The sequence below is a fragment of the Haliotis rufescens genome, unplaced genomic scaffold, assembly GCF_023055435.1.
Source record: "Haliotis rufescens isolate VD_foot unplaced genomic scaffold, xgHalRufe1.0.p SCAF_45, whole genome shotgun sequence".
Taxonomy (NCBI): Eukaryota; Metazoa; Mollusca; class Gastropoda; order Lepetellida; family Haliotidae; genus Haliotis; species Haliotis rufescens.
The window spans coordinates 3001311-3020733 of record NW_025964168.1 but is presented as its reverse complement, the minus strand read 5'-3'; the positions used below and the strand labels follow the sequence as shown (position 1 = coordinate 3020733).

Sequence of the window (19423 nt, the reverse complement as noted above, 5' to 3'; positions counted from 1 at the left end):
TATTAACCAGAGGCAACCTCGTCAGCACGTAATTGACGGCAGATGTTACTATATTTTGTCAACAATCTGAATAGTTGTTTTACCGTGGTAACCATGGTAATGTAACAAATGTTATATTTGGGATAACACTTTCTTAGTAAAGTACAGAATCTCGTACTTTTTTTGGTCTGAGTCCCCCCAAAAAGTACGAGAATCTGTACTTTACTAAGAAAGTGTTATCCCAAATATAACATTTGTTACATTTGACCACTTTCTAAATGGCATTGTGTATTCATAACCATGGTAATGTTTGTTTTAGCAACTCTGCACTCAACCATCTGTGATGTCGGGGCTGTAGCTGCAAGAGTCATAATAGTAACAGCAACAAACAACTCCTGACTTAAAGTAAACATAATGCGCCTTCATGTGTATGAAATTCAGATCTTAGAGAATAAGCATAATAAGTGTTTCTGTTTTTAATTTGGGGATACTTGTAAGAACTTAGGGCATTTTATGAAAGTGATATTTGTCTGCTGTGGCTGTTATCTTTTGCTAAGATCGAAATATCCGAATTAAGTGGTAAAGAAATGAATCCACTTGTTTTAGAACACTGACATTTGATTGGCTAAAGAGCCAAGAGAGATTTGGATTGGGCAGTCACAGTTTGCTCAGTTTGCAACCTGCAACGGATGTGTTGTCATAAAGAGCGTCACTGTAGCAAAGTAGAAGTTAAAAAGATGTGATTATTATGAGATCGGCTAAATGCATAGAATACGTCTGTGTAGATATGAAATACCTTAGTGTCCCCATCAAACATTGAGAAGTAGATTTATGTTTGCTGTACTTGGTCACTTCTTTGAGTTAACTTTCGAGTTTCAGCAAAATGGTAAACATTAAGCTAACATAGCAGAATATTACTGAAAAACTGTTCAAAGCGACATTAAACCAAACTCACTCATTCGGTAGGGGCGGTGGGGTAGCCTACTGGTTAAAGTGTTGGCTCGTTACTCCGAAGATCTGGGTTCATTTCCCCACATGGGTACAATGTGTGAAGCCCATTTTCCAGTGTCCCCTGCTGTGATCTTGCTAAAGGCGGCAAAAAAACATACTCAGTCGCTCACTCAATCATTCGGTCATGTGGAGTCAATCAAGTAAGGATTGAACCATATGGGCAACAGGTCAGCACTTAAAACATGCCAATAGAGTGGCCCAGGTGTGGTATTTTCTCATAGATATGTGGTATATTTGTCTTATTAGAAACTGAGCAAGTTTCATAAGCTGCAACCAGGATTTTATCAAGATTCCCATTTGTTCTGAAGATTCTTATGGGAGTTAAATATAAGTTGATATGGTGTGGTGTATTTGTCACATGCAATGTCTGCAGATTAAAGATTCTTCTGTGGAATCGCCGAGTTGTAACTTCATATGCTCTATGTTTTTGTAACTGTTCATATGATCATGTTTCTGTGAGACTGGGAGTAATGTTGTGAAGTGTATATTAAAGTGAGGATTGGTGGTTATTAAAGTGTGTATTGGGTGGTTATTAAAGTGAGGATCGGTAGTTATTAAAGTGAGGATTGGTGGTTATTAAAGTGTGTATTGGGTGGTTATTAAAGTTAGGATCGGTATTTATTAAAGTTAGGATCGATGGTTATTAAAGTGAGGACCGGTGGTTATTTAAGTGTGTATTGGGTGGTTATTAAAGTGTGTATCGGGTGGTTATTAAAATGAGAATTGGGTGGTTATGAAAGTGTGAATTGGGTGGTTATTAATGTCAGTATCAGGTGGTTATTAATGTCAAAATTGGGTGGTTATTTAAGTAAGAATCAGGTGGTTATTAATGTCAGTATCGGGTGGTTATTAAAGTAAGAAGCAGGTGGTTATTAATGTCAGTATCAGGTGGTTATTAATGTCAATATCGGGTGGTTATTAAAGTGAATGTTAGTTTGTTATTACAGTTGGGGACCCGTGAAGATCCGGGATAGAATAGGTCTTCAGCAACCGATGCTTGTTGTAAAAGGCAACTAGCGGGATCAGGTGGTCAGGCGCGCTGACTTGGTTGATGCATGTCATCGTATCTCAACTGCGTGGATCGATGCTCATGATGTCAATCACTGAATTGTCTGGTCCAGACTCGATTATATACAGACCGCTGTCATATAGCTTGGACATTGCTAAGTGCAGTGTTAAACAACAAACACTCACTCGTGGAGGATACTGTGGAGAATGTCCATAAATGTCCTAAGTAATACAAGCTGAGTGTGTGTGTGTGGGGGGGGGGGGGGGTGTGTGGGTGTGGGTGGGGAGGCCTTAGGGGTGTAATTTGTGTGGACCCCTACGATGAAACCCAGTTTCCTGTATATGTGTTCAGAAGTTCATGCATCTGAGAGGTATTCAGAAACTGAAAGATATGTACTGTTGATTGCAACTTCTTTGTAGTAATGCATACATATTGTGAAGATTTTTTCAACTCTTTGTCCAAGTTATCTTGTGAAAATGCACAAAGTGTTGTCATATGAAGAATTTATCATCCAAAACTGGCTCCCACAGGAGATATCGCTTGGATGAGATCAAGCTATATCTACACTGTAGATATTGCTGCATTGAAATTACATTACAATGCTTTGCAGACCATTGTGACATGACTGATTACCATGACGTCACTATCAAATGACATCACTAATGGCTCTGCTACTAAAGCTATAAGCAGTACTTTTTACACTGAAGACACTGCTAATTACTGTCTACAAATTGAAAAAGTTGTGAGAATGATGTTGGATGATAAATAAAATCTCACCCGAGTGTCTTTTGATATCAAATATATCAACACTCATTGATAAAAGTGGCAAAAATCCTCGGCAAGCTATGGACTAGTGTTGATATATTTGATATCAAAAGACACTCCGGTGAGATTCTCTGTGTATTTGTGTCTACGGCTACTTTGTATTTGTAGAAATAATTGTCATTCCTTGAATTAGATCATTTTCCCTTTTTAAGAATTGTCTTTCATTTCATAAACCATCCCTCCCCCAATTGTATGACATGAACATTTGTCTGTCATATGTATTGTAAAGTGCTGGTTTGGATCTGTAGTTAAGTCTTCATATGTACAGCGCTCCCTGCCTGATGCTACTTATCACCTGTACAGAACCTTCAAGGGCTACATGCCCAACAACCCAGTTTGAGGTGTTTCTTTGTTGAACTGAGTGTGACGTAACAATGCAACTTTTCACATGTTGAAATAACATATTTACTGCAGAATAGGAATAAACTGTTTTTCATATATTAGAGATGAGTTTGTAATTTGTTAAAAAAAGAAAAGATCGCTGCCATCAGGACAGTCACAGAATAAATCTCACTGAAAGATCTGATGACATCCCATTATGCCATAAATGGCGATTATACTTGTTGCAAGAGGCGACCAACGGGATCGGGTGGTCAGGCTCACTGACTTCGCTGATGCATGTCATCGTGTCCCAATTACGTACATCAATGCTTATGATGTCAACCACTGGATCGTCTGGTCCAGAATTATTTACAGCGGTCATATAGATGGAATATTGCTGAGTGCGGCTTTAAACAATAAACAAATCATCCCATTACAGGTAACATCAGATATGAACCTTTCACGAACTTAAACTGACCAATGAAACGACTTACAGGAAGTCAACAATCAGCACTAGATCTCCATTCAACATTTGAAAACTGAACAAGAGACAATTTTGGAGTGTTTAATAGATGGCCAAGATTGTATGGCAGTACTTCCCACAGGCTATGGAAAGTGTCTTTCTTTTCAAATGCTTATCCCATTGAAGTGACAGATAAACGATGTCCAGCATTAAGACACACAGCCCATAACTGTTGTTTGGAATGCCCTATGTTTTAGAGGTTAACCTGTAACTGGATGTTCTCAGATCTTTGTGGAGCAAGCGTGAACACTGACTATGATGAGATTGGTCACAGTGTGTGACTACATTGTCTTCTTTACAGTGAGTGAGTGAGTGAGTGAGTATGGTTTTAGGCTGCTTTTAGCAATATTCCAGCAATATCATGGCAGGGGACACCACAAATGGGCTTCACACATTGTACCCATGTCGGGAATCGAACCCGGGTCTTCGGCATGAGGAGCGAACGCTTTAACCACTAGGCTAACTGACCACCCCTGTCCTCTTTACAACAAACACTGGATGGAAGGGATCTTCCTGGGATCCTGATGGAGAGCAGATGTGATGAAAATGGCATTTAGTTCATCTCAAGTTCTCCCCCCTTGTGAAAATTCTCATTCTTTCTGTTGGTCAAAAACTTTAAAAAAACACACTCATTCAGACATATTTGATTTTATCTATACATATATTACAATATATATAATATAACAATGACATACAAAACAATTTCATTCTGCCCCATGTTTCATCACTTTCAGTTTCACTTCACTGAATAAAATAGCAATACACGTCCAGATCTAATGAATCCAGACACAAAGGGATACCATCCGAACATACAGTTGCCTCTCAGATACCCTGAAAAACTGAGTGGGAAGAGTAAATAGGCACTTAAAAAGATGACACAATACCGTTTTATAAGCAATAAGATAAAAGAACCTGAGATAATATAGACATTCTTAGCAACACTTTTTAATATATTTTAAAGATGTAGAAATTCTAAAAAGTATAACCGATTCATCTAAAGAGAATGAAAATTATTGATCTGTAATTTGAGTTGTTAAGGATCACATGGACATGGAGGCCTTTTCTTCATCTGCCTTTTCTCTGGAGTCCTCCACATTGTCTCGAAGTGTACTCCGACTATCAAGGTCAGCCTTGGTCAGCGTAGCATGGCCGTCAAATTGTGACTGGCGGAAGGACTTGTTAGTGATCTCAGTCAGCTCCTGCAGCTGTTGCCTCTGTGTGTCGTCCAGAGTGTCCAGGCGCCGCTTCAGCAGTCGTAGGTCATCCTGGTGTTCTCGCTCCTGTCACCAGCACAAATGAACAAAGTTGAAAGAATGCCCCAACAACCACAGTTACCGTATTCGACGTAATAAGCGCCCACAGCGATATTTGCTGATATATTGGCTAGTGAACAATCCCAATTAGCACCCCTTCCAATTGATCAATGTATACAAGACTTATTTATTCGCGTATAATGCACAGTCATGTGTTATATGCACCCTTAATTATGGGGAATTAAATTCTGGAAAAATATATCTGTCGTACATAAACATTTCAGGCTGTCACCATAACCACGAAATCTATCTTTCAACTCTGTTTTTTTCACCAAAATAATATTCTAATAAGAGTCCCCTATTTCTAATTTTGAGAGTGCCCTGGGCGCTTATTGCATTGAATACGGTATGTCAACATGTCAACGATTTTTACCATGCTGTAACTTCAAAACTTCCAACACAGACACAGAGCTAAATTTGTGATGTGTGAGCACCTTAACATTGTCATATTATCCCTGGCAATAAACTTGATGTAATAAGACAATGTAAAGTTCTGTAATCATGGCTGTCTTAGCACAAAGATCACCTTCTGAAATGTTGCTGCTTGCAATGTATTTATGTTAGGCAATGACTGCAGTCAATAATTGATTGGGAAAATGGGGTTTTACACCAAAGTGTACAAACTGTTATAACAACCCACAAATACAAAGTGTTCATTGGTGTATGATTAATCTACACACTCTACATTCAAATTTGATAATTATATCTCACCAAATCTAAGACACTCCAGTTTGGCAGTGAGGCATCAAAGGGCATATTGATGGTGGCAAAGGATTTGTCCCCTATGTTGACGTGCCTGACACCGGGTAGCAACATGGCCCGGAACTCCTGGTGGCGCCGGTACAAGTCCTTCCACTGCTTCTTGAGACGGTTATAAGCATCCTGGGGGACACAGCGCCTGTGGAAGAATATATAACAGCTGTCATCGAGAAAAACACTACCTGTGGAAGTATAAATAAAATCAGCTGTAACCGAGATGCCTGTGAAAGTATATATAACAACAGCTCTCATGGAGAAAAACAGACACACTATCTCAAACCAACTTCACACAAAGTCAGATCTCACATTTTTGGCAATATGTGCGAAACACTAGCCTGAAGACTGAACATTGAGTCTTGGCATCTTTTTCAGTTTATGTAATTATAACAGCTATTTTTAGCTTCTATAGGTGAGCTATCTGGACAGAACAGAACCCTACTAGACTCTGACTTTGTCTAGGGGCTCAAGTTGAAGACTGTTCCAGTTCAATGTTCCTGGCTGTAGTGCGGCCCATCTCTCACAATCATAATCAAAGTAGACATATATTGATAATAAGTTGAACAACTGAAAAATGTCTCCTTACGAAAGTGCCTGTTTCTCTAGGTCTAGCTCTGTGTTCTTAGCATCAAGCACTTGCAGTTTTTCTCGGAGGTGTTCTGTAACCCTGTGATGCTTTTTCTTGTACTGCAGAGAAAACAAACAACTGTCATACCTTCAGTCAGGATACAAACACAAACTTTATCCAACACAGAAAATCATGGCGATGTTAATTAACCAAAACATGCAAACAAAGAAGACTCATACTAGTAAATGGCAGAGAAACACTCTTTAATGTGTTCCAAAAGAATATACCGCTAATGTCATATACAACCTCCTCATTACTCCTCTGAAACTTCCTTTTCCTCACTGATTTTAAAAGCAAAAGTTTACATTTGGTATCTTATGTATCATAGGAGATTGTTTCAATGACAACTGCTCATGCAAATACACAACTGAAAATGTGTGACAGCATATCCACCCATTAAAAACAAACGTATGCTGGAACGTACATTGATATTGCATGAATGCCGAGATCATTTTGCCTTTATATATCTCTGGATCAGGGCTTATATTTGAAGATCAACAAAACATAAAACAAACTGTAGTGGCAGAAACTGCAGTGCTACAACTGTGACTCACTGTCTCACCTTTTTATGAATAGATGCTGCTTTCTGTAGTTTAGAATGAGCATTGCTGTACTTCTCCTCCAAGTCCTGAACCCTTAACCCTAGCTGTGTCTTTTCATCCACCAGTGCTGCCCTCTGCTGGGCCACAATACGATCATGGTTGTCCTGAATCTTCACCATCTGATCCTGCGTTAATCTTAGTTCGTCTTTCAACAACTCGTTTTGATTCCTTAACTTTATAACTTGATCAGTCATGTCATGTTCATTTCCTAGGAATCCACCCAACTCATCTTCAAGCTTGCTGATTTTACTCTTAAGATCAGAATTTTCTCCTCTTTCTCTCTCCAACTGACTTTGAAGAGACTCGAAATTATGTATTCGTGTCCTGGAAACAAAATCACAATCAGTCATATGTAGTATACTGGTACATAAAATAATAACCTGATAACAAAGGTTTTCTTCTTGAGTTAAAAGATTAAATGCTCCATATGCAAAGGTGGGTTAGTAGAAATAGCAAAAATAATTTTGATTTCAAAAAAGCAATTTTGAATCAGAAAGCAATGAATAGGAATGTGGCCCAACAAAGAAAAGAGGCATCTTAACAAGTCCTTACTTGAGCACTAGTAGTTCCTTCTCCGCTGAATCGCGAGCACTGTTGGCTGCTGCTATTCTTTCTCCCATACGCTCCTGTGCAACATGTCTTGCAGCTTCCTCGTCAATCTTTTTTCTGTCTACTTCTTGAAGCTTAGCTTCCAACTCCAATCTTGAATAAATCAATAAAATGATATTAACAGGGAAGGTGATATCATGCACATACCCATCAATATTCAAATCCACATTGTGCCTATTTTAAACAAACAAATATTCCCAAATTTGAATGGTGATTATTATTAAAATCTTAAATGGAGGACAAGAGACTGACTTTTCATTCTCAGCTTGTGTGAACTTGGTGAACTCCTCCTCCCTGGCGGCCTGCACCCGTCTCACGGCCTCGCGCTCCTTCTCCTCTAGGGCCAGGCTCTGCTGCTCTATCTTATGCTCTGAGATTTCAACGGTGGTCTGCATATCTGTAGAAAGTAACAAGTATTGTAGCATGCTTGCATGGAAACCACTGAGAATATATACTGACATCAACCTATAGGAAGACCCCTGAGGTTAGGGTGAATAATAAATGGACTAAACAAAATTTAGGACAGTGCTTTCTTTCAATCTCATCAAAATCAGATCTTTTACAACATAATACATCCCTGCATGAAGATCTGAAAACACCTCCATTGGCATTTAGGAACAACAGGCAGCACACAAAAATACCCACAACAACACTGGTCTCAAGTAAAATTTCTTTCAATCTTGTAAGATCTTGTAAAGAAATCTGTAAGATCTGGTAAAGTCCCTCTTAAAACTAAACCTCCACATAGCAATGACATAAGGTACAAGTAGAATCAACATTTTTGTCCTATATTGTGGAACATGTCAACCACTACAACTGAGAGACAGAGAGTAAGTCAGCAATAGCCAATTTCTGCCCACCTTCCACCATGTTAGCTAGCCTGTCCCGCTCCCTCTCCAGATCTCCCCTCTGTTTCAGCATCTCCATCTTCAGATTGGTCAGCTCTACCTTGTTCTTGTGTGTCAGCTCCTCCACTCTGTTCTTAAACACCAGGTTCTCCTTCTCCAGCTCATGGATCTTCCCCGTGAGGCGGTTGTGGGTCTCCCCCGTCCCAGACAGCTCCCTCTGGAGGCTGTCTGACTGACGACGCAGGGACTCCCTCTCAGCCTACAAACAAAAACCTTCCTCTATACAAAAGTTGATGTGTCATCAACTCTAATATAATACAGCTTAATTTTGTTTGTTGTTTAACGCCACACTCAGAAATATTCCAGCTATATGACATCAGTCTGTAAATAATCGAGTCTGGACCAGACAATCCAGTGATTGACATCATGAGCATCGATCCATGCAATTGGGATACAATGACATGCATCAACCAAGTCAGCGAGTCTGAACACCTGATCCCGTTAGTCGCCTCTTACGACAAGCATAGTCGCCTTTTATGGCAAGCATGGGTTGCTGAAGACCTATTCTACCCCAGATCTTCACTGGTCATACAGTTTAATAACACCTTTAGCAATATTCAAGCAATAGCACAGCAAGGAACTACTGACAAGGTCTGCATGACAAGTACACACCTTAACCACTGAGCTACAACTACTGCCATATAAACATGTTTTTTATCAATAAATATCCTTCATGTATGACAATGCACACATATATTTCCTTCCAAAAATATTCCAATACTTTCCTGTTTTCCAGCTACTTGCACTGTGTGCGAAGCTAACTCATAAGACTTGACCTACTAAATCAGTGGAACATTTTACCAGAGCATATAAAAAGTGACAGTTTGAGCTATTATGCCCCACCTCAAGTGACTTGATGACTGCAGTGTTTTCTGAAAGCTGTTTGGACTGAATGCGTGTGACACTGTCCGACTCCAGTCCTATCTTCTCCCTCTGAGCCCGGATCTCCTCCATCTCTGACAGCAGACTCTTCAGCTTGAGGTGGAGCTGAGCATTCTCCCGCTGTAACACTCGCACCTTCTGAGAGTCTGCCGTGTTCTCGGTCGTGATGCGATTGATTGTCGTGTCCCGCTCTTTACGGAGGTTGGTCACCTATATGGAATAGACACCATACAACAGTATTCTAAATATTATACATATTCCATAAAAGCAGAAAAGAAGGTGAGTAAGCATGATTTTGATCCTTTGTAGCAATATTACAACAAATATTATAACGGGCTTCCCATATTGAACCCATATGGGGAATTCTTTTTTTACATTTTTGCATCACATAACTTCTTAGGTTTGCAGAGACATGGACCAACACAGGTACATATTTAAGGGATACAACTCAAAAGTGCCATAGAACATACAACATGACCATACAGTTGAAACACCCACTTCCTGCAATCGATTGAACCCAGGCATTTGGCGTAACAAAAGTAACGCATTGACCACTAGGCTACCCTACCACCCCCAGAAAAAGAAGTAACAAAACTGGACACCACACTCTATCCTCTGAATTTTTAAATTCATATCAGTAATTCACATTTGCTTCAGTCACCCATATCAGTCTGTCCCTCATGTCCTTAAGTAACACAAAGACACAATGAGATCTGTGATGCAACTGTTGAGGTACATCCCATCCTAAATGCATTATTATTCAAAATTTCAAATTGCATTTATTTCTTCTTATACGCCAACCCCATCAGACCTACCTCTGCATCATGCTGCATCTTCAGCTCCTCCACAACTCTCTGACTCTCCAGCTTGTCATGCTCGTACTCAGACTTCAGGAAGGAGAACTCGTATCGGACTTTATTGAGTGAGTTGCGATATTCCTCAATCTCCTGCTCCTGCTTGTAGTACTTATCCCGGTATGTCTTCTCCAGGTCTTCCGTCACCTGTAGCTTGAGAATCTCCAGTCTCTGAGGGGTCACTACCTGTAACAAGGGACAGCATTGAAAACTACACTAGAGTTGGGTTCAATGCCTCTTTGAGCAGTATTTCAATTATATCACAGAACATAAATTTAAAATTGGAGGAAAGTAGATATTTACAACTTTGAAACCCACATGAACAAACCTAAGATCTTTAACTTTCCATGGCAAAATAACCCGACAAACACCTAAGTCAGAAACAGTGTTCCTTTCACTGCATTATGATAATAAACATCATTATGATCTTGTGGCAAATGTATCTACTTAAACAACATTAAAAGATGTATACACAATATTCATCCTCATCACTGTGCACAAAAATATCTTTCCTGTAGTACATGCATCTTAGTTTAATCAGCACCAGTGCACAAAAGCATATTACCACAGAGTTAAACTTATCTGAAAAAGAAACAATTTCTTATATGAACTATTTTGCATTATCATAATCATTAATGAAGTATTTTCAGAGATATCCCACATGACGATTACAACTGATGGACTGGTGGTCAGACACCATCACTACTCTGTTAACCACTGCCCTGACATGCTACAGACCTTGGCTCTAAGCTCCTCGATCTCAGCTGTCCTCTCAACAAGTTCTCTCCTGGTTTGCTCCAACATGCTCTTGTACTTCTCCTGCACGATGCGGCTCTCCTCAATTGTGCTCTTGACCTCCATTTGTAGCTGCATGTACTCATCTTGTAATCTGATCACATCAAAACAGGAATAATAAATAAATCAAAAATTGTCACATGAGACGATCATTAAGGAGTATCAAATATATCATCTAACACAAATTAATAGGCCTAATTATTGTTAGAACTGTAATGTGAAGCTATGCTCGTATGTAATGACCAAAAAAATTACCAAGTACAAAATGCATGAAGCAGGTGATACTTTAAAACTCATATTTGAATATGATTGATCTCCTTATAGTTAATGCATGACAATCCTTCCTAATCCTCTCACCTCGAGTGTTCTGTTTTCAGCTGCTGGTAGTTGGTTTTGTGTTGCTCACTGCGCATCCGTTCATCTGTCAGCATCTTCTGCAACTCTGTTTCCTGCATCAGCTGTGGCAGCTGTTGTGCAAGAGATGACCCACCCCCCTGCAAGGGACTCCCGGCCAGGAAGCTAGCAGTTGCCATCTTTCTGCCCGCACCCTGAAAGAGATTAACAGCACTTGAGATAAGCTGGCTATAATTTTACACAAGTGAAAATTTAGAATGTAGTTTTCCTTTTTATAAAATACATAAAACTGTGTCGTGGGCAAATTGGAATATGTGCTTTAAACTCAAATCTAACCAAGTCATACTTTGTATAGAATTTACATTGGACTTGTGATAACTGATCTTTAGAGATTTCATTAAATAATCAATTATGGCTGAAGACATGTATCCTTTAAGTCACAAAAAAATTATTAAATATAAACCATTAACTTTCTTTTATCTTTCTCAGTGCATCATTTTCACATTTGTAAAAAGGGAATAAACTCAAATCTAACCAAGTCATACTTTGTATAGAATTTACATTGGACTTGTGATAACTGATCTTTAGAGATTTCATTAAATAATCAATTATGTCTGAAGACATGTATCCTTTAAGTCACAAAATATTTATTAAATATAAACCATTAACTTTCTTTTATCTTTCTCAGTGCATCATTTTCACATTTGTAAAAAGAGAATATCACAAAATTTGGTGTTTTATTTCCGGCACATTGATCAATGTGTTGACTGAATGGGATACATATATATGTACCCATGTAATGGAGGAGCACCTTTGGAATACAGTCCCACAACTCCTTATGAGGACGATCTCTGCCGTAGGTCACATGTCTCAAAGACAAGCAATCAGTTTTTGTGAGAACCAGCGACCTTCGGATTGTTAGCCCGAGAGCTAACCGACTGACCATCCACACTATGAAACATAGTGTAAATTTACCTTGTCATGCCTACGACGTTACGGAACTGAACGAAAAGGGTCGAATAGGTGAATGCGACTTATGAAGGTTACGGGTAGGTGTCTCGTGACTTTAGTCTACGTACACTTATGAATGATCCCAAGCCATTTGTCACACTCGTCCAATTCCGTAATCTACAAGATACCGAGTGGTGAGGAATGAGCCGATATGGCGCGAAAACAGCTCCAGGCATCAGACGTCGAACCCACGAGTGCACATGAATGACATGGTATTTAATAATCAATCGGGTGATTTTTGTGACAGCAAAAATGTGGTAGGGAACACTGTAAGGATGATGGGGATGAGTGTACGGAACGAGGGAGGAATAAGCATGGCCAGTGACGACACAACGGTGAGTTCGCTTTTGAATCAGTACTAAAAAATGTAGCAGGTGAAAGTGGCTTGTGTGAATGTTCCAGGACAGTTTCCAGTAGCCAAAATATTTCATCCTTTTGACTCGACGTTTTTGTGTGAAGAATATTAGGAGCCGGTATAGAATTTGTAACTGCCACTAAACAGGAACCTAACCCTAATGATCGTAAAGGGGTGATTGATTGTAAAGGGGATCCAAGGGCTAAGGATAGAGTTCAGGTAATCTAATAGCCACTAAACGGGAACCTAACCCTAATCATTGTAAAGGGGTGATTGATCGTAAAGGGGATCCAAGGGCTAAGGATAGATTTCGGAATAACCTAACCTAACACCGGCGACATTTGGATATGTTCAGCGCCAATATAATATACCTAATAAACTGCATTCTTGTGCATAATATGAAAATTAAAGAACCGAAAAACTAATATATGTATATTAGTTCCGATTTATAACCATTTTAGCCACTTGAATCACGAAAATAACTAAATAAAAAATATATTGAAAATAAATGTGCTTTCATAAACTAGTGCTCGCTATAAAATGCGCCGCCGCAGCCTATATTTAGTAAAAAAGTATGTAAAATGACATTGCGTATAGAAATGATAGGGAATGATAGATCACTGGGAGGAGCTTATGCACACTCGATGACCCCTGATGTCACAGGGCATTGTTTCGGCGGTGTGAATGGCAACGAAATACTACAAACTATGTCATAGGGTACTGTCACGTGTTTGAAAAGTTTGTGGTACTGTATTCTAAAGGTAGGCCGTTATGGGTTTTCGGACGCTTAAGAAACAGGTGTAGTTTCGCTCTTATCACATGAATAACTGTAAAACATACCATTCACTTATGTAAGACAACTTTCGCTTCAAAACAAGCCATCATCTGAGTATTTACAATGTCTGCATGATGCTACAGCCCCCCTTATAGGCCTAGCACAAATAGTCGCGATAAACATGGCCGTCTGAAAATGTATGATCTAAAGATACATGTGTGTATGTATATATATATATGTATATGGGTGGTGTTTCCAGACCCCGCTCTCTGGATCCGCCTATAGTATAGGCCATAACATATAAACCTACCGTTACTGATAACGTTACACTGGTACTGCAATACTGTTTTCAGGTCGAAAAAGATGCACAAAGAAGGTTTTCGAAATGACATGGCATATCTATCAAGTCCGCAAATGCGAGGGACTAGACTGTGTTATGCCACTGAACGCAGAGTATGACAGATATCGCTCAGGGCGACATGCCTGGACGCATCATGAAAAGCGCACAGAAAATAATTCAACTGAAGTATGCCATATCAATTAACTGACATAATAAATACCACCGTTTAGTAAACATACCGTGCGATATCGATACTGCGTATGTTTCAACAAAGCAATATCTGCTCCGTTAGTTGTTCTAGAGCCATATCTCAAGTCATTTTGCATTTCTGTTCAAACTTGACAACAGTAAAGCTACGCATGCGTACGCCATGTTTCCGGATTTGAGTTATCGTTCTTGAATGCACACCGCGACGTTGTTTGTGGTACTGAGGATGTGTGATTTCTAGTGAATTAACCAATTTATTTTGTTTTCTCCTGTTTAGTTCTCCAACATTGACCTTGTCTATTAAAATATAACGTAAATTTGCTTCAAATTTAATTCCCATTAAGGAGTTATCTTCGTTTTAGCAGGGTTTGTACATAATGTATATTCAGGAACTACTCAAATGATTTATCGTCGTGCGTTATCTCAATCTTGTAAAAAGACTCATTTCGTGCATACTAAAAAGAGTACATCACCGATTAATTGCCTAAAAAATTGAAACGTCTTTATCAAAAAAAAACCCATATGTATCGGTCGAATACCTTTAAATAATCGAGTCAGGACTAGACAAACTAATGGTTAATGTCGGGGTGCGATTAACATAATCGCCTGTGAAATGGACCTTGACCACCCGATACCCACCCGTTTCCAGCATTCATTAAAAAAAATGTCTAAATGCTGAAACAGGCTGCCGTTGCAATATGGCCGATGAGACGCGTAACTTTCAATTCATTCATGAAAACACGCCACTTGGTATTCACGATTTAAACATTATTCTATTTGTTCATTAATGCATATAATGTGATACGAATACACTTTATAACAAAATTATTCATTGGCAATACGCAATGCGTAAACAGGGTTGAACGTTTGGATGTGGTGTCATCACTGATTTTTTTAGTGATCCATTCACATGGTTTTCACGCTAGTTAGCATTTTGCGCTCAATGGAATCTGCTTCGGCGGAAAATCGAGAATGGTTATTCTCGGGCGTTGACATTTTCTATTTATCATCAATTGTAAATACAATACTCATTTGAGTGCTTGAAAGAAACGAAATGTTTAATTTAAATATGGTGATTTACAACCCGGCTACTGAAGCCGACCGAGTCTAAACAATGATCACATAAAGCATGTGCTCTCTGAACTATATAACATTAAAACAAAACCTAAAGAAAATCATAAACGTTAACACCAATCACTAAATACTTTGTAATATAAAGGTTAAATAATTTATTGAACTAAACTCAAAGATTTCGAAAGAAACTTTGAAACAAGCTAATCTGTATTTTTATTATTACAAGAATTGTTACTTTACCTTTTGAGTAGTTCTCCGGTCCATGACAGAGTAGAATCACAAGGGTCGGAAAGAATAATCCCAGTTTTATGTTTTCTTCCTAAAACGTTGCCCTGTATTGAGAAAAGTTGTCTGTTGCAAGGCGAAATGAACAGCACCCTTACAACAGATCCCGGATGAGTGACAAGCGTGCAGCACGGGATGTGCACGTGCAGCATGTGCGCCGTCTGATGTGATGCGTCACTTTATATGGACCATAGCAAACCCATCCACATCAAACCAGAATGTACATCCGCGGGCAAACTGGATCGATTTGATGCTTTTCAGTACGCAATCAACAGATTGAAAGCGATATTAGACTAGATGAATAGGCCACAGAAGGGTGGCCGCGACAGGTGCTGGTTGCAGCGCTAATTAGCGACACCGCGGTTAATTGGATATTGTTTGTCGTACCTTGCAATTAACGGATAGTTGAACGCGGATTATTTGGATAACAGTAATTACCTATAACTGTCACTGATTAAACACTAAACGAGGGGAACAATTATCACCTATTTTTATCTGAGCGTGTGCATGAGTGTGAGACGTAACTCTTATTATATTCTCGTTTTTAGTAAAGTCCTGCTGAAATAGGTAAAATGATTTTTTAATTATATTATGGTCTGAGATGACATCAATCGGGCGTTTAAATTTTTTATTTTAAAAACAAGAAGACATTATAAAATTACAGAACAATACTCGACAATACAATATACCACGTTGTGTGTACATCACACACTCTAACCCACATACTATAATATAATACTCCTACTATACACTGTCGCTTACAATGGCGAAGAATTTAGTATATTATTTCCTCTATTGTTAGGTTACACAGATTGAAGAAAGGTTTCAAGACAAAGCAACCGAAGACGGGAATTCACGTGTTATTTAAAAAAAGATAAATATACAAAATCAAAAGGTTTACTGAAAAAATATTTAGGTATTACGAACATTTGCGATAATTTAATTGAAAAAAACCCATGGCAAAAGTATAAGTATATGGTCACTTGGAGAAATCGCATCGCTATTGACAAAGCTAACGTCACATAATTATTATGGTTCTATGTCGAAAGCATCGTCACGTGAGTGGTATCGCTAAGGCAACGGTGTAATCACGTCACTGTGCTATCTCTATGGCGAAGGTATGATCACGTGACTCATGGTATGGCCATGGTTGAGAAAGTGAGCATGGGTCCTCAGACTGGTGGTCTCTATATACAACTTGTATATGGACATAGCAGGGATGTATGAACGTTCAACTTCTGTATCACATCAGGTTTTCCTCCAACCTGAAGCTGACACATCGGGATAATATATCCAGCATGCTGTTCAAAGCGGCGCTAACCTCACTCACTCACCCACCCATTTGCACCCTAATCTTCACTCACACACTCACACACTCACACACTCACTCACTCTGGACTAGAAAAACTGCATGTAACCTTTTTTCTGATCATATCATGGGCGGATATTGTATTTTTGCGCCTGTGTATTGGAAATATGTTCTTACTATATTTATCTGCCAAAGTCTGTTATACATCCTGTTGCACCGACATCCATTTTGATTGATGACCTGTCAATGTTGACATCGACACGGGATGCGTGCGCAAAGCACATTGGGGAATCCTTGGCTAATTTCCAATGAGCTTCACAGGAAACTATTCTACAGGAAGCTACTACGAAAACCTATTAACTCTAAAATCACAAAGAGCTATTACTACCTAACGATCGATTTGGGGATTTTTTGCACGTAAAGGAATCCATTGCTGCGACTGACAAAAAAACTCATCAAACTCAAAATATACCGAATTTCCAGGATATAAATATATATTATATATATATGATATATAGTCATATATACTAGTATATAGTTATGTTGTTTAAAAGTTAGCTTAGCTTGGGTTAGTCTAATGCATGTCCTGTAACCCTGAAGTAGAAACTCCACTGTAAAAGAAATGTGTTAGAAATAATACAAAAGGCGATAATTTTCAACTCTAGTGAATATACTTTTCTTGTATAAAAACATGTTTTAAATGTCTCAAAATGAGAAAAAAACATTGCTCACTGTCGTGAAATAGATACTAGTATATGATTCCTTGATTTCGATCGTGATTTTTTACTTAAAACTTATTGCCACACATGCTTTTAATATTGTTGGAACCCCAATTCTGCATTTGTTTTAATTTATTTTATTTATCTATGTTTTTGGGAGAGAGAACGAGATTCAACTACCACCACAAAGGTAAATGTTGATCAAATACATGACAGGAAAGGCGATGTCAAATTTCCGCCTCTTCCATACTTCCCAAACTGTCTGATAGTCATTATTCAAATGACAATGTCGTCATTTCTGCTGTGGAGGACTTCTGACACCACCAGGAGGCGTTAATCGAGACCCCGGCGTTTAAATCTATGAGTGAGTATGATTTTATGCCCCTTTTAGCATTATTCCAGCAATTTCACGACCGGGAGACACCAGAAATGGGCTTCACGTATTTTAAAAATGTGGGGAATCAAACATACACCTACGGCGTGACGAGCGAACACTATAACCTCCAGGCTACCCCATCGTCCTGTTTAATCGAGGAAATACAGTACACTCATTATACGTAAGCAAGCTCTGTGAGGGTCCATGATTATTGTGGTGCGGACTATAAAGATCAGGGGACCTGTGACTGGCCGTGGTATAGGTGGAGGGGTAATGCTGACTTTCGCGCAAAGAAGTTGTAGGCAACTCATTGTAAGTAAATGGAATGTCTATCTCGATTAATCATACATAGGTACTTCGAAACAGACGGCACTGAGTGTGAGTGAGTAAGTGAACATGGGTCTTACGCTGATTTGGACTGTATATCACGTAATATTCATGTTATCACAGATTCTACCATGAATTTGGAAATTACTCGATTCTGATTGGTCAATCAGAGGCTATTAAATCACAATAAACCCCCTCTGATTAAAACAGCTGGTTTAACGGCCGCATCACTGCGGAAGCTAATATTCATAGAATAGAACTTTTTTCAATCATTGTCGGTCGGCGTATTTAAAAAATTATACCTACAAATAAAGCTTACAAATTGCAAAATTCAAAATTCAAAAGATGTGTGGCAATACATTTCGTGCAGAAAAAAACGATAGAAATCAACAAAGAGAGAGTATTTTAAGTTTTGGGGACAACAGAGAGCTTGGCATTTGGCGCTTTTCTATATACGACTGTGACGTCACATCATTTGCGTCACAATGTGTGATATGACGTCATAATGGTGACGTTCGGTTTAGAACGAAAGCTTTGCAAAGCTTGCTTAGTTTTCTTTAGGGATGCCCACCTCATGTTAGCTTTCCAAGTTGCCGTGCTTATATGCTGTCAATGCCTGTCACATGTTCGAGTGAAGCATTACGGTGTAAAGAAACTGCCTGAGCATATACAGCGCCAAATTTTGTTTTAAAGACTGTTGTCGGTGAATACGTAATTCACATCAACAACCCACTCAGAACACTGGACTCACCCCATGCCGCTCAATATATTTGCTAACACCAAAGAGTTACCCTTGCTTGTGCGTCATACTAATTTTACGAAAATAGTGTCAGAATTATTGTATTTCCCGAGCGAGAGCGAGTGTGTAACTGCAAGTGGAAGAATTTCTTCATTGCCCATTATTTCTCAATCCCATTAACCTCCCCTTTAGAAAAATGCACTAATCACGACCGCCTTCATATCATAGAAAACCACAATATTGTAGGAGGACATCTTCAGCTATGACGTCGTTTCTAGTGTGACGTCATTCCTACCTTACGTCACAGTAAGAATTGAATAACGTCAGTAATGCCATCCCGATCACGTAAACAATATTACTGGCGCGCATGAAGTGATATTTGCCCCATATGCGAATGTCGATACTTATATTATGAACTCGGTTCTTTCTAACCCTGTGGGTAATAAATATTTACGGTCTGGGCACGAATTGTACTTGCCCTGCCCCCACGTGCACGTAGTGTAATAAAGTACTCTACCAGCGCCCGCCTCAGACAAT

The 19423-nt window shown here is 39.0% G+C and overlaps 1 protein-coding gene across 2 annotated transcripts; it reads right to left on the bottom strand.

Moving 5' to 3' along the window:
• Positions 1–4300: 4300 nt before the first annotated feature.
• Positions 4301–14222, bottom strand: LOC124145869 (centrosomal protein of 83 kDa-like). 2 transcript variants are annotated; one of them, XM_046515822.2, is made up of 12 exons: positions 14090–14222; positions 11373–11563; positions 10959–11109; positions 10182–10406; positions 9328–9576; positions 8437–8683; positions 7829–7973; positions 7520–7669; positions 6928–7291; positions 6324–6424; positions 5693–5879; positions 4301–4948 (listed from the first exon to the last, which is right to left on the bottom strand). In XM_046515822.2, the coding sequence occupies exons 1-12, from the start codon at positions 14174–14176 to the stop codon at positions 4709–4711; spliced, it is 2337 nt and encodes a 778-aa protein (XP_046371778.2). In that variant the 5' UTR covers positions 14177–14222; the 3' UTR covers positions 4301–4708. The 2 variants fall into 2 exon arrangements, with proteins under 2 accessions (XP_046371778.2, XP_046371779.2); XM_046515823.2 differs by lacking the exon at positions 14090–14222 and adding an exon at positions 13821–13964.
• Positions 14223–19423: the final 5201 nt, after the last annotated feature.